The sequence below is a fragment of the Salvelinus sp. IW2-2015 genome, linkage group LG13, assembly GCF_002910315.2.
Source record: "Salvelinus sp. IW2-2015 linkage group LG13, ASM291031v2, whole genome shotgun sequence".
In the NCBI taxonomy this organism is placed as follows: domain Eukaryota; kingdom Metazoa; phylum Chordata; class Actinopteri; order Salmoniformes; family Salmonidae; genus Salvelinus; species Salvelinus sp. IW2-2015.
In genome coordinates, this window is record NC_036853.1 from 34402807 (window position 1) to 34418010 (window position 15204).

Below are 15204 nucleotides of genomic sequence, written 5' to 3' on the forward strand. Positions count from 1 at the left end.
GATTATTAGAACCGGCCCCGCAGACCGCACAAGCCGGCAGCCGCAAGATCTGTTACACGCACCAAATACTACATTTCCACAATGGCAACGGTGAACGCACGAGCAGAGGCTGCTTCATTTCAATATTTTATTGCACAGCAGTCGGAGCTCACAGTAAAATTAACTTTTCAGATACCATCAAAAATGCAAAAACGGGAAGGTGGACACTGAGAACCGGGGGTTTCAAACAAGTGGGAGTCGGAGTATATGTTCACGGAAGGTAGCTGGAAAACCTGTTGTCTTCTGTTGGCAGAAAGTGTGCGGTACTGAGAAGAGTGTATAATCTGAGACGGACATTATGAAACGAAACACGCGGACAAAACAAGAATATGGACATTGGAACAAAGCTACAAAAGGACAGAGAAGTAAAAACGAGGCGCTCAAATCCGACAGGCCTGCTTCCACAAAAGCCAAATCACACCAGGCCAGGCTGCTGTTCAAGGCCAGTTTATTATTTTGGCAGAAGAGATCGCTAAATCCAGAGCCGGCCATTTACGGAGGGGGATTGCATCAAAAACTGCATGATGTAAAGTTTTGGTGACGAAAGGTTGCCCAGAAAAAACGGCAAACTCTTTTAAATGTGAGTCTGAGCAGAACACCAGTTGCCGAGAGAGTAGACCAGTTGCCATCAATCTAAAAGAGCAGCTTGTGAAAAAGGAAAAGATTTGTCATTGATATCCTTGGCTGTGGATAGGAGCACCGACATTTGACATTGGCCCAGTTGTCCAATTTCATCCGCGGAGTGGACTCCAGCCTAAGCTTGACAGAGGAGTTTTTGGCTTTTACGTCCTTATGGCATCGCACAACTAACGGGCATGATTGTATGAAGAGGTGTCAAGATGTGTAAATGAGATGGAGCTGCCTTGGGAAAAACCGTGGGTGCACAACCGACGGGAGCACCTTGCGAATGTTGTGGACACAGGAGCCGGACTGGGGCGAAGATACGGGAAAAGATGCAAGAGGAAAACGCACAGGTGAGCTGACAGCTTATCATTGTATCATACACCAGGAAGCTTGTGCGTGAAAGCCGTGAAAAATGGAGCAGGTAATGAGCATCATCAACGCGCACAGTTAACTTTATCAGAGCCAAAGGTTGAATCACCGCCAGTCAAGCATTTCATGACGGAGTTAGAACGGAGCATGGTATTTGCCTTATCACACAGAGGTTGCGATGGCTAAGCCAGGGAAAGGTGCTTCAAAGAGTGTTTGAGCTTCGTGAGGAGATTTGGTCTGTTCTGGACAGCAAAGGGAAAGACACAAGCACAACTCCGAGACGAAAATGTTCGTGTGAAATGCTTTTCTGTTGACATTACGATCAGTCTGAATGCAATGAACTTGCAGCGGCAGGGTCCGGATCATGTCCATCTCTGATATGTACAGTTACAGTGAAGGCATTTAAAAACCAAACTGACTCTTGGGAGACGCCAGATGCGGAAAGAAAATTTGACACTTTCCCAGCTGCCAGACCATGAAAGAGAAGCGTCGCTACCAGTGCGCTCCCGAGCGCACAGGTGCTGAGTAAACATAGGTATGCTTGCGCGACTTTCGACGCCGATTCTGCTGACTGTAAGCACAAAAAGCAGGATGAACTGCTCGGTAACCATTGCTGTTGACGTGGAAAGCTCACCACCAAACCTCCAAAATGGAGTTGAGTACCTCCAATTGCAATGATGCCACGAGGGCCAAAATATGCGGCAAGTGCGTGCTGCGGAGTTTCGCCCGTAATTTACCTCCCCACACAATGCCACCAGCTGCGCCATATTTTGCCCTCAGTGCATCATTGCATTGGAGTCAACAACTCCATTTGGAGTTTGGTGGTGAGCTTTCCCAGTCAACAGCAAATGGGTTACGAGCAGTTCCAACCTGCTTTTGTGCCTCAAAGTCAGCAAACTTGGCTCGAAGTCAGCGGCAAGCATTACCTAATTTATCAGCCAACTGTGCGCTTCGGGAACGCACTGGTAGAGAGCTTCTCTTCATTGGTCTGGCAGCTGGGAAATGGCTCAAATTTTCTCCGCATCTGCGTCTCCCACAGAGTCAGTTTGGTTTAAATGCCTTCACTGTACTGTACATACAGAGATTGACATGATCCCGACCCTGCAGCTGCAAGTCATTGCATTCAGATGACTCGTAAAGTCACACAGAAAAGCCATTTCACACAGAAACATGCGTCTTCGGATTGTGTTTGTCTTCCCTTGCTGTCCAAGAACAGACAAATTCTCCTCACGAAGCTCGAAAACATACTTTGAAGCACCTTCCTGGCTAGCCATCGCACCTCTGTGTGATTAAGGCAAATCACCATGCTCCGTTTCTAACTCCGTCAGAAATGCCTTGAACTGGCGAAAGCTGATTACAAACCTATATGACGCGTCGATAGTAATGTACGATTGCTCATACATGCTCCATTTCAAGGCTTTACCGCAAACAACGCTTCCTGGTGTATGATACAAATGATAAGCTTGTCAGCTCACCTGTCGCGTTTCCTCTTGCATCTTTTCCGTATCTTCGCCACCAGTCCGCTCCTGTGTCCACAATCGCAGGTGCTCCGTCGTTGTCAAACCCACGAGTTTTTCCCAAGGCAGCTCCATCTTTCATTTACACTCTTAGACACCTCTTATAACAAATCATGCCCCGTAGTTGTGCCATGCACTAGGACGATAGCACAAAACTCCTCGTCCACTAGGCTGGAGTCCACTCCGCGGGATGAAAATGACAATTGGGCAATGTCAGAAATAGTCGGTGCTCTCATCCACAGCCAAGAATATGCAATGAAATCTTCCCTTTTTCACAAGCTGCTCTAGATATGAGACAACTGGCTTACTCCTCTCGGCAATGTGTTTCTGCCAGACTCACATTTAAAAAGATTTTGCCTTTTCTGGCAAACTTCGTCACAAACTTTAATCATGCATTTTTGAATGAAATCCCCCTCCGTAAATGCCGGCTGATTTAGCGATCTTTCTGCAAAATAAACTGGCCTTGACAAGCAGCCTGGCCTTGTTGATTTGGCTTTTTGAACAGAGCTGTCGAGATTTGAGGCCTCGTTTAATTCCTCTGCCTTTTGTAGCTTGTTTCCATGTCCAGAATCTTCTTCAATAATTGTCCGTATTTCTTCTAGTACGACCTCTTTCAGAACGCCACACTTTCTCCACACAGACACACAGGTTCCAGCTACCTCCGTGAACATATACTCCGACTCCCACCTTGTTGACCCCCGGTTCTCAGTGTCCAACCTTCCGTTTCCATTTTTGAGATGTAGTACTGAAAGATATATTTACTTGTGATTGCTGACGACTGCTGTGACAATATTATGAAATGAGCGCCTCTTGCTCGGTGCGTCACCGTATGCATTGTGGAGAAGAGAGTAGTGATGGTAGCGTGTAATTCGCGGTGGCCGGCTTGCTGCGGTCTGCGGGCCGGTTCTAATAATAAATCAAGATCAATCCCAGGGGCGTAAAAACCTTCTCGCGGGCCGGATGTGGCCCGCGGGCCTTGACTCTGACATATGTCTCTAGAACGGCAGCGTTGAACTGACAAAAACAAAATGAAATGGAATTCAAGTAATTGAACCAACGTCGGTCAAGTATTTAATAATGGGGGAAAAAAACTCAATTTAATTTAAATCGCTCAAGCAATAATTAGTAAGAAACATAAAATATGTACAGTAAGTAGCAGCCGTTTTAAATGCAGCAGAAAGATAAGAGTTGGCAGGAGACAAGAGTCAATATGACCAATGTAAATGACCTGACGTTAACTAACCTGGCAGCACATTTAATAGAACGTCAAAATGGTTTTAAATACAGTATAAAGTTTTTAAAAAGATGGTGAAAACACTAAGCTCATATACATTTGAAGATCTATGCATCATGTTTATATTTTTGTCTACTTACGTGTGAATATTTGGACATTCAGCAACAGCCACCAAATGTGCAGAAACACAATATAGAGTGATAAATCAGTGGATAAGGACATGCCTGAGGATTATGCCTTTGTCACATGTAGTTCATTCATTTAACATAATGAGTAGTAACTTATCAAAAGCAGAGTGTTCTGTCGGTTACATAAAATGCTTAATGAGAAGAAAAAAAAATCACCCATTGAAGGTAGCCTAACTTCTCAGTGCTGGGATGTGTTGCAGACCAGGACAGACAGTGTTGAATCATCTGACATCCACCAAACCAAAACTTGGCTCTTATAAAACTGATTACCCTCCCAGTGTTACCCAACTCTGTGTTTCTGGAAACAATTTGTGAGGTCATTGACCGGCTGACTGCTATGCCATCATTCTGACGAGTCAGCTTATTTCTCTGTCATACAAATTTGTTGGCTGGCGTTTATGGCGGCTCACATTTTTTCTACTGTCAAAACTGCTCTATCTTTTGCTACCATGCCAACAATGTTGTAATGTGAGGGTGGGTAAGTGGAAGGTTACGGCGAGAGGGGGTGTATTTGTTGTTGCCATACCAACGAGGTGTAATGTAGGTGGGGACGTGGTTATGGGGGGCTTGAGGTGAGGGGGGCGGGTGAGGCGGGTCGTATGGAGATCTTGGTGGTCTTGAGAGAGTATGAGGTCCCCATAGGTTTCCACTGGATTCCTTTCCTCCTCAGGAACGACCCTTTGACCTCAGCCACATGTACCTGCCTGGCAGGTTGGTGTCACCACAGGCATTGAACCACCAGCCACCTGCCAGAAATGGGTTAAATTATATAACAAGTCTAGAACCCATAGTCAATCTCTGCTGCCTGCTTGGAAATGTCTTTAACAGGTGTATGGTACCAGCCAGTGCTGTGAACCTGTACAAGTGTGTAGTCAGGTACCTGTAGTTGCATCAGGTTGTGTAGTCTATACTACCTGTGTAGTTTTTGGCGCAGTTGGAGTTCCTGGTGGTTGTCGTTGTCTCTGTCCTGGTTGAGAACCTCATGCCCACTGTGTTGCCCATGGCGTCGGGCAGATGACCAGACAGGTGGTGAGGTGGAGGGTGTAGTGGGCCTGGGGTCCCTCCAGGGTGAACTGGTACTCTACAGACCTCCTCTCCTCCTTCCAGTCCTCCAGCTCAAACGCAGATAGATGTCACCTGACCAGCAAGGCTGTGGATCTCCTCAGGCCCAGCCAGAACTCTCCTACAAAACACGATAACCACACAAAATGTCATTGAATGGCCATAGAGCTACAACACACAGATAAAACACGCATTCTGTCAGAACTGTCCTATGATAACACACGAGAACAAACACATTCTGTTAGAACACTTCTATAGTAACACAGATCACACACAATGTCAGAACTCTACTTTAACAGATCACAAACACATACAATGCCATCAAATGGCCATAAAGCTATTCAGATTCTATACTGTAGGCCTAGCTACTTTGTTTTGTTCTGTTATGCCATGGCCCATGACTCATGTGTTAAATAGTGTGGGGCAAGTCTGACACTCAGTACTATTTTCCTAGCCCCGGCTTGCATACTGTAGTCATGGGTGGGATGACATTAATACGCTCGTAGCAGTGACGGAAACTGACACTGAACAATTTATAGCTTAAACGACCTTGGCATTGTTGGAAATAGCAGATAGGACTAAGCCTATGAGCTGGAGTCCGACCTGGCTGAATTAAGTGCGCATATTATGCTTTGTCTAGTCAGACATGGAGGAAGTACACCTGTCAAGGGTGCCTGATAAGCTAATTACAATAACTGTTTCCTGTCCGCTGTTCCTTCAGGAAGTACTTAAGAGTTGTAATGTGTGGCTGTATTGTGTGTTTCCTGCTTTGAATCCTACAGGCCTTTGTAGACTGGAATCAGGATATAAAGGCATAATCAGGTATGGTGGTGCTTGCAGTGAGTTTGAGCCATAAAGATATCATTCTTTTTTTTGTTCTTTATGGATAGAGATTGTATTGACTGTCTACTAGATCCCGACCGATATATATGGTTCAACGATATTATCGCCGATATTAGTCCAACGAGAAACAACGCAGCAATAAATAGGATGAAAAAGGGATCTAATGCTTATCTGAACACTTGCGGCCATTTCATGTCATTATTGTCACAATGTATTTAATCAACATTTGAAACATTAGAGATGGACATTGCTCATTTGGATGGCAATTTGAGAATTTAGTGGGGAAATTACACTTTTTTTAGTTCCCGCCAGTTAAACAGTATATGGCAGATATATCGGTATCTGTACTTTTCTCCCCAAAAATCGGAATCTGTATCGAACCCCAAAAAACATATCGGTCGGGCTCTACTGTCCAAACCGCTGACAAAATGTACTGATAGAAAGAAATAAGCCAAACTAACCTTCCAGATCCCCAATCCGTTCTCGTACTTCTCCATGCTGTCAAATCCACAGACCGTCCGTCCCTGCTCTGGATGACTGTTGATCTCCCCTGTAGATGTGGGAGATGGGACAATGTAGTCAAACATGGAAGAGAAACACAACCAACAACAAAGTCCTGTTCCTTCTCTAGATGATTAGGATAGTCGTAGGAAGCACTTATTTCCTAGGATTGTCAGTCCTAATTCATAGGTACGCTGTGCTATTGTTTCATTGTCTGAATCGTCTGACATTGAGTCTGGGAGCAGGATACTTGTTATTTTTGTTGTACTGCAAGACTTCTAATTGGTCAGCCACAGGCTGGTGGGGGGGGGGGTTATAAATTACATTTGTATGGGCTTGTTCTGTGGAAGAGAATCACTGGAGGGATGGGGGAGCGATGAACATCTATCTTCCTCACCCGCATGATTGTTCCTCGTTGGTGAATAAACCTATGTTTCCCTCCCCTGATTGCTTTGGGAGTATTGTGTGTATGGGAAGCAGTATACATCACTGCTACACGCTTAGAGTATGTAAGTGCAAGAAAGCTTGGACGACACTACTGCACCTAATGTATTGAGAATAGAGACGGGATTGTGTCTTACCTGAGGTCAGTCACAGTACCCGTTATTAAGGCTAGATGGTTTGCTTGACAGAGTCACCCCGACTGTTTCTCTCGCCCTGTTGAACAGATACACTGCAAGTCCCATGGGTAGGTCTGTGTCCGGACCAGTGGAGTTGCCTGCAAGGTATCCGACATGTCTGGCCGTCTCCGATTGAACAGCTTGCTTTGTCGTCGTGTCCTGGAAATGTCAATGCTGATCTGAATAGCAGCAAATTAAAAAACGTACGGTTGTTGTCTCAAATGTGTTTAGTGGCCTTTATATAACTTGAGTTGAAACAGGATGAATGAAATGGCCAGCAACAGAGATTGTACCCTTTTCCTCCAGAGTCCTTGATCTTAGTCTTTTGTGGATTGAGCTTGATCGGTGCTGCCTCCCTCACAGCTTTCAGCAGGTCCGTTGATGGTCCTCTCCTGAGTCTCAATCACATCCTGAAACAGACCAGTTAACACTGTCTAGTTAATGCTCACATAAAATACATTCCAATGATAACTTGAAATTATAAATCGTTACTACTCTTGAAAAAAGGATGGTCATATAATAACTAAAACTTCTCAATGAATTCAGCAAAATAACATTTATGCAATATTCAGTAGGAATTGTATAGTGTTTAAATATGTTGAATATGTGTGCCCCAGAAACACTGAGATCTTACTTCTAGAAACAAAAGACATTTCACCATTGAAAACAAAAGAAGTCATAACGTCTCAGTACTGATTTAAGATGCGAGTGAAGGTCCAGCAGTGTTACTTGAGTGACTTGATCTCGTGAGCTCTCTGCAGGTATCATGCTCTCCGACAGTCCCTTTCAGGTTCTCCTCCAGCCCTCCACGTTACTCTGCAGCTGGCTCCTCTCTCTGCAGGATACTGTTGATCTGGATTGATCTCCAGTGACAGGTTCCGATCTCCCTCTGTTTTGGCCTGAGGAAATGTGAGTGGTCTCTTCAGCCTCCTCCTTCTCCTTTAATCTCAGAGGTGACCACAGAGAGCTGGTAGAAAGAGCGGTTCAAAGATGGTGAGTTTTTGAAGATGTCGTTGATCCTTGGCCTTGGTCTTGTGGACAAAACCCTGAGGCTCTGACCCAGTTGGAGCAAGGCCGTTGGCAAGAGACGGACATCGTCCACGCATGGAAAAGCGGATCATGGCCTCGGCGGAGGCTGCGTCTGGGCTGGAGTTGCGGAGGGTACGGTGGGATAGACCCTTGGAGTGTCCTGATGAAAGCTGCTCTGAACTGTAGACACACCCAGCAGGAACAAAAAAGGCAGAAGAGCTTCATGGTCAAATCTCTCAGCAATCGTGGAAATAGCAAGAAGAGTCTCTCTCCGCATCTTCTTCAGCTGCCCCTACTTCACTCTCCGTCGTCTCACCTCTTACTCTACTCTCTTCCCACTCTACCTCTGCCTCTGATAACACTCCTAAAAGAATTAGGCAGCAGAGACAGCCTGTGTTTATAGCACCCACCAAGTCCAGCACAGGAAGGTAGATTAGTTGATCATATAGCCCCATGTTATTTTGAAGCTACTGGCCCCCTGAAATCCCCCTCGAGGCCCCCTCAACCCCCTCCCCATTAAAACAAAAAAATCACTGCAGTAGAGCGAATAGCACAATAACATCCACTTTAGCAATGACAGCTCGCCCCCACCCGCATACCTCCCGAAATCCCCACCACACCCCACCCACCTCCAACTAGCAGTAGCCCTGCCTATACTGATCAGCAAAAGCCCACATGAAAGGCCCATCAGATGATAGGCTCATTTTCGCTATCAATACTCACTGATATAGCAGCCACCACACTCACCAGTGATTCATAATAATTCACACAATTTTGTACTAAAAGTTATAGATTAACGATCCTGCTGAATCAGCCCAGCATCACTCTCTCAGGGTCCCTCTCCGCTGGCGCTTAGATAAGGTGTGACTGGTAAGTACTGAGAGAGGCAGGCTGGATGTCATCCAATTGCTATGTAATTTGCTGTCAGTAGCTGCGAGCGAGGAATAATGTCCCTACCATGATAGACGACTGTACTATTTGGTTATTGTTTATCGTACGTATTCTGAATTAATGTTTAGGTCTAGTCTTCCTGACTCGATCTAAAATATCTAATTTTAAGGAATAAATAAATCAAGATCATCCCAGGGGCCGTAAAAAACCTTCTCGCGGGCCGGATGTGGCCCGCGGGCCTTGACTCTGACATATGTGCTCTAGAGGAACGGCGCGTTGAACTGACAAAAACAAAATGAAATGGAATTCAAGTAATTGAACCAACGTCGGTCAAGTAGTTTAATAATGGGGGAAAAAAACTCAATTTAATTTAATCGCTCAGCAATAATTAGTAAGAAACATAAAATATGTACAGTAAGTAGCAGCCGTTTTAAATGCAGCAGAAAGATAAGAGTTGGCAGGAGACAAGAGTCAATATGACCAATGTAAATGACCTGACGTTAACTAACCTGGCAGCACATTTAATAGAACGTCAAAATGGTTTTAAATACAGTATAAAGTTTTTAAAAAGATGGTGAAAACACTAAGCTCATATACATTTGAAGATCTATGCATCATGTTGATATTTTGTCTACTTACGTGTGAATATTTGGTACATTCAGCAACAGCCACCAAATGTGCAGAAACACAATATAGAGTGATAAATCAGTGGATAAGGACATGCCTGAGGATTATGCCTTTGTCACATGTAGTTCATTCATTTAACATAATGAGTAGTAACTTATCAAAAGCAGAGTGTTCTGTCGGTTACATAAATTGCTTAATTGAGAAGAAAAGAAAATCACCCATTGAAGGTAGCCTAACTTCTCAGTGCTGGGATGTGTTGCAGACCAGGACAGACAGTGTTGAATCATCTGACATTCCATCCAAACCAAAACTTGGCTCTTATAAAACTGATTACCCCTCCCAGTTGTTACCCAACTCTGTGTTTCTGGAAACAATTTGTGAGGTCATTGACCGGCTGACTGCTATTGCATCATTCTGACGAGTCAGCTTATTTTCTCTGTCATACAAATTTGTTGGCTGGCTGTTATTGGCGGCTCACATTTTTTCTACTGTCAACAACTGCTCTATCTTTTGCTACCATGCCAACAATGTGTAATGTGAGGGTGGGTAAGTGGAAGGTTACGGCGAGAGGGGGTGTATTTGTTGTTGCCATACCAACGAGGTGTAATGTAGGTGGGGACGTGGTTATGGGGGGCTTGAGGTGAGGGGGGCGGGTGAGGCGGGTCGTATGGGGGTGGGGGGGGGGGGGGGCGGGTGAGGCGGGTCGTATGGAGATCTTGGTGGTCTTGAGAGAGTATGAGGTCCCCATAGGTTTCCACTGGATTCCTTTCCTCCTCATGGAACGACCCTTTGACCTCAGCCACATGTACCTGCCGTTCAGGTTGGTGTCACCACAGGCATTGAACCACCAGCCACCTGCCAGAAATGGGTTAAATTATATAACAAGTCTAGAACCCATAGTCAATCTCTGCTGCCTGCTTGGAAATGTCTTTAACAGGTGTATGGTACCAGCCAGTGCTGTGAACCTGTACCAAGTGTGTAGTCAGTACCTGTAGTTGCATCAGGTGTGTAGTCTATACATACCTGTGTAGTTTTTGGCGCAGTTGGAGTCCTGGTGGTTGTCGTTGTCTCTGTCCTTGGTTGAGAACCTCATGCCACTGTGGTTGCCCATGGCGTCGGGCAGATCACCAGACAGGTGGGTGAGGTGGAGGGTGTAGTGGGCCTGGGGTCCCTCCAGGGTGAACTGGTACTCTACAGACCTCCTCTCCTCCTTCCAGTCCTCCAGCTCAATACGCAGGATAGATTCACCCTGACCAGCAAGGCTGTGGATCTTCCTCAGGCCCAGCCAGAACTCTCCTACAATAACACCGATAACACACACAAATGTCATTGAATGGCCATAGAGCTACAACACACAGATAAAACACGCATTCTGTCAGAACTGTCCTATGATAACACAGAGAACAAACACATTCTGTTAGAACACTTCTATAGTAACACAGATCACACACAAATGTCAGAACTCTACTTTAACAGATCACAAACACATACAATGCCATCAAATGGCCATAAAGCTAGTTCAGATTCTATACTGTAGGCCTAGCTACTTTGTTTTGTTCTGTATGCCATGGCCCATGACTCATGTGTTAAATAGTGTGGGGCAAGTTCTGACACTCAGTACTATTTTCCCTAGCCCCCGGCTGCATACTGTAGTCATGGGTGGGATGACATAATTACGCTCGTAGCAGTGACGGAAACTGACACTGAACAATTTATAGCTTAAACGACCTGTGGCATTGTTGGAATGCAGTAGGACTATATGCCTATGAGCTGGGGTCCAAGCCTGGCTGAAGTTAAGTGCAGCTATTGCTTTGTCTAGTCAGACAATGGAGGAAGTCAACCTGTCAACGGGTGCCTGATAAGCTAATTTACAATAACTGTTTCCTGTCCGCTGTTCCTTCAGGAAGTACTTAAGAGTGGTAATGTGTGGCTGTATTGGTTGTTTCCTGCTTTGAATGCCTACAGGCCTTTGTAGACTGGAATCAGGATATAAAGGCATAATCAGGTATGGGTGCTTGCAGTTGAGTTGAGCCATAAAGATATCATTCGTTTTTTTGGTTCTTTATGGATAGAGATGTATTGACTGTCTACTAGATCCCGACCGATATATTGGTTCAACGATATTATCGGCCGATATTAGTCCAACGATAACCAACGCACAATAAATAGGATGAAAAAAGGGAATCTAATGCTTATCTGAACACTTGCGGCCATTCTCATGTCATTATTGTCACAATGTATTTAATCAACATTTGAAACATAGAGATTGGACAATTGCTCATTTGGATGGCAATTTATGAGAATTTAGTGGGGGAAATTACACTTTTTTTTAGTTTCCCCCGCAGTTAAACAGTATATCGGCAGATATATCGGTATCTGTACCTTTTCTCCCCCCAAAAATCGGAATCTGTATCGAACCCCAAAAAACATATCGGTCGGGCTCTACTGTCCAAACCGCTGACAAAATGTACTGATAGAAAGAAATAAGCCAAACTAACCTTCCAGATCCCCAAATCCGTTCTCGTACTTCTCCCATGCCTGGTCAAAATCCACAGACCCGTCCTCCCTGCTCTGGATGACTGTTGATCCTCCCTCTGTAGATGTGGGAGATGGGACATGTAGTCAATACATGGACAGAGAAACACAACAACAACAAAGTCCTGTTCCTTTCTCTAGACTGATTAGGGATAGTCGTAGGAAGCACTTATTTCCTAGGATTGTCAGTCCTGAATTCATAGGTACGTGTGCTATGTTTTCATTGGTCTGAATCGTCTGTACATTGAGTCTGGAGCAGGATACTTGTTATTTGGTTGTACTGCAAGGACTTCTAATTGGTCAGCCACAGGCTAGTGTGTGGGGGGGGGGGTTATAAATTACATCTTGTTGCTTTGTTCTGTGGAGAGAATCACTGAGGATGCGGAAGCATGAACATCTATCTACCTCCCCGCATGATTTGTTCTCTTTGGTGAATAAACCTATTTTCCTCCCCCTGATTTGCTTTGGGGTTTGTGTGTTTGAAGAGTAACATCAACTGCTAACGCTTGTATGTAGTGCAAAGAAATGGCTTGACACATTACTGTCACCTAGTTGATTGAGAATTTGAGACGGGATTGTGTCTTACCTGAGGTCAGTTCACAGTACACGTTGAAAGGCTCAGACTGGTTTGGCTTGACAGAGTACACCCCGCTGTTTCTCTCGCCTCTGTTGAACAGATCACTGCAGTCCATGGGTAGGTCTGTGTCCGGACCAGTGGAGTTGCCTGTCAGGTATCCGAACATGTCTGGCGTCTCCGAGTTGGAATCAGCTGCTTTGTCAGTCGTGTCCTGGAAATTGTCAATGCTGATCTGGAATAGCAGGCAAAATTAAAAACGGTACGGTGTTGTCTCAAATGTTTTTAGTGGCCTTTTATATACACTGATTGAACAGGGATGAATGAAATGGCCAGCAACAGAGATGTGTACCTTTTCCTCCAGAGTCTTGATCTTAGTCTTTTGGTGGTTGAGCTGATCGTGCTGCTCCCTCACAGCTTTCAGCAGGTCCGTGATGGTCCTCTCCTGAGTCTCAATCACATCCTGAAACAGACCAGTTAACACTGTCTAGTTAATGCTCACATTAAAATACATTTCCCAATGGCATAACTTGAAATTTAAATCGTTACTACTCTTTAAAAAGGTATGTGTTCATTAATAACTTAAACTTCTCAATGAATTCAGCAAAATAACATTTGATGCAATATTCAGTAGGAATTGTATATGTTTAAATATGTTGAATATGTGTGCCAGAAACACTGAATCTTATTCTAGAACAAAGACATTTCACATTGAAACAAAAGAAGTCATAAGTCTCAGTACTGATTTAATATGAGTGAAGGTCAGCAGTGTACCTTGAGTGACTTGATCTCGTTGAGCTGCTCTGCGGGTATCATGCTCTCCGACAGTCCCTTCAGTTTCTCCTCCAGCCCTCCTACTTTACTCTGCAGCTGGCTCCTCTCTTGCAGGATACTGTTGATCTTGGAGTTGATCTCCAGTGACAGGTTCCGGATCTCCTCGTTGTTGGCCTTGAGGAATGTGGTGGTCTTCTTCAGCTCCTCCTCTTCCTCCTTTATCTCAGAGGTGACCACAGAGAGCTGGTAGAAAGAGCGGTCAAAGATGTTGAGTTTTTGAAAGATGTCGTTGATCTGGGCCTTGGTCTTGTGGACAAACTCCCTGAGGCTCTGACCCAGTTGGAGCAAGCCGTTGGCAAGGAGACGGACATCGTCCAGCATGGCAAAGCGGGACTTGGCCTCGGCTGGAGGCTGCGTCTGGGGCTGGAGTTGCGAGGTTACGGTGGGGTAGACCCTGGAGGTGTCCTGATGAGCTGCCTGAACTGTAGACACACCCAGCAGGAACAAGAGGCAGAAGAGCTTCATGGTCAAATCTCTCTCAGCAATCGTGGAATAGCAAGAAGTAGTCTCTCTCTCTGTTCTTCCTTCCGCTGCCCTACTTTCACTCTCCGTCTGTCTGTACACCTCTTACTCTCTCTCTTTCCCTCTACCTCTCTCTCTGTCACTCTGCTAGAAAGATGTGAGAGCAGCAGGCAGGCCTGTGTTATATACCCCAGTCCAGCAAGGGAAGGGTAGATTAGTTGATCATTAAGCCCTGTTATGTTTGAGCTACTGGGCCCCCTGAAATCCCCTCGGGGGCCCCCTCAACCCCCTCCCTTCATAAACAAACAAATCACTGCAGTGAGCGAATAGCAAATACATCCCTTTAGCATGACAGCTCGCCCCCCCCACCCGCTTAACCTCCCAAATCCCCCACCACACCCCACCCAGCCTCCATCTGCAGTGCCCTGCTTTAGCTGATCAGCAGAAAGCCCACAGTGGAAGGCCATCAGATGATGGCTCATTTGTCCCTATCAATCTCACCTTATAGCAGCCACACCTCACCGTGATTCATAATATGTCACACAATTGTTGTCTAAAGGTTTGATTTAACGTCCTGCTGAATCAGCCCAGCATCACTCTCTCAGGTCCCTCTCGCTGGGCATAGATGAGGTGTGCTGTAGGTACTGAGAGAGGCAGGTGGATGTCATCAATGCTATGGTATTTGCTGTAGTTTGCATTGGGGGAGAATAATGTCCTACATGTAGACGACTGTGAACTCATTTTGGTTTTGTTTGATCGTACTATTCTGATTTAATGTAGTCTAGTCTTTCTGATCTATCTAAATATCTATTTTAATGAATCACTTTTAATAGGAATTCCTAGTCAGTGGTTTGTTCGTGGCTTGTCGTTTCATATCCACTATATCGTTACTGTAAAATTCCAAGCTTCCACTAATGATGATTACGAAGGCGGGCCTAAATTGTTGTTGCGTTCTGTTGCCACATTTGACTATTCTAGTTCTGCAATCTGACCGTGCTCTCTTTGTAAGCATCTTTTGTTGCTCCTACTTAGCCAAGATTATTTTAATGCTCCCAATAATCTGACTACTTTGAGATGTTGGTCAAACTGTCTCGACAGCATGTTTCAATGTGGTTCAGTGACTCTAAATCATGTTAGTCCTACTCTACTATATGTTTTATTGGGTGTACATGTGGGTGGGTTGGGGCAGAGAGTTGGTGGGGCCTCTAGGACTTTTTAGGTTGTTTATCCAACTGAAAAGCGGTGGCTATACTTT

General features: G+C 45.0%; 2 protein-coding genes and 1 pseudogene across 11 annotated transcripts in view; 1 reads left to right on the forward strand and 2 right to left on the reverse strand.

The window, feature by feature from the left end:
- LOC111971371 (dedicator of cytokinesis protein 7) overlaps window positions 1-15204 on the forward strand; it is a 117241-nt gene that overhangs the window by 45692 nt on the left and 56345 nt on the right. The gene's annotated exons all lie outside the window — the stretch shown is intronic.
- LOC139028564 (angiopoietin-related protein 3-like) lies at window positions 4952-8102 on the reverse strand (annotated as a pseudogene).
- Window positions 9176-14100, reverse strand: LOC111971687 (angiopoietin-related protein 3). Its single transcript, XM_070446237.1, has 7 exons — window positions 13428-14100; window positions 13006-13116; window positions 12666-12888; window positions 12043-12138; window positions 10568-10840; window positions 10258-10399; window positions 9176-10217 (listed from the first exon to the last, which is right to left on the reverse strand). The coding sequence occupies exons 1-7, from the start codon at window positions 13950-13952 to the stop codon at window positions 10169-10171; spliced, it is 1419 nt and encodes a 472-aa protein (XP_070302338.1). The 5' UTR covers window positions 13953-14100; the 3' UTR covers window positions 9176-10168.

Bases quoted from the DNA above. Each gene is read 5' to 3' on its own strand.
- LOC111971687 (XM_070446237.1), bottom strand. From the start codon at position 13,952: ATGAAGCTCTTCTGCCTCTTGTTCCTGCTGGGTGTGTCTACAGTTCAG. The intron at 13,117-13,427 runs GTACACTGCTGA...GGTCTGTTTCAG, and splicing joins ACGAGATCAAGTCACTCAAG to GATGTGATTGAGACTCAGGA. The intron at 10,400-10,567 runs GTATGTATAGAC...CATTTCTGGCAG, and splicing joins CTGCGCCAAAAACTACACAG to GTGGCTGGTGGTTCAATGCC.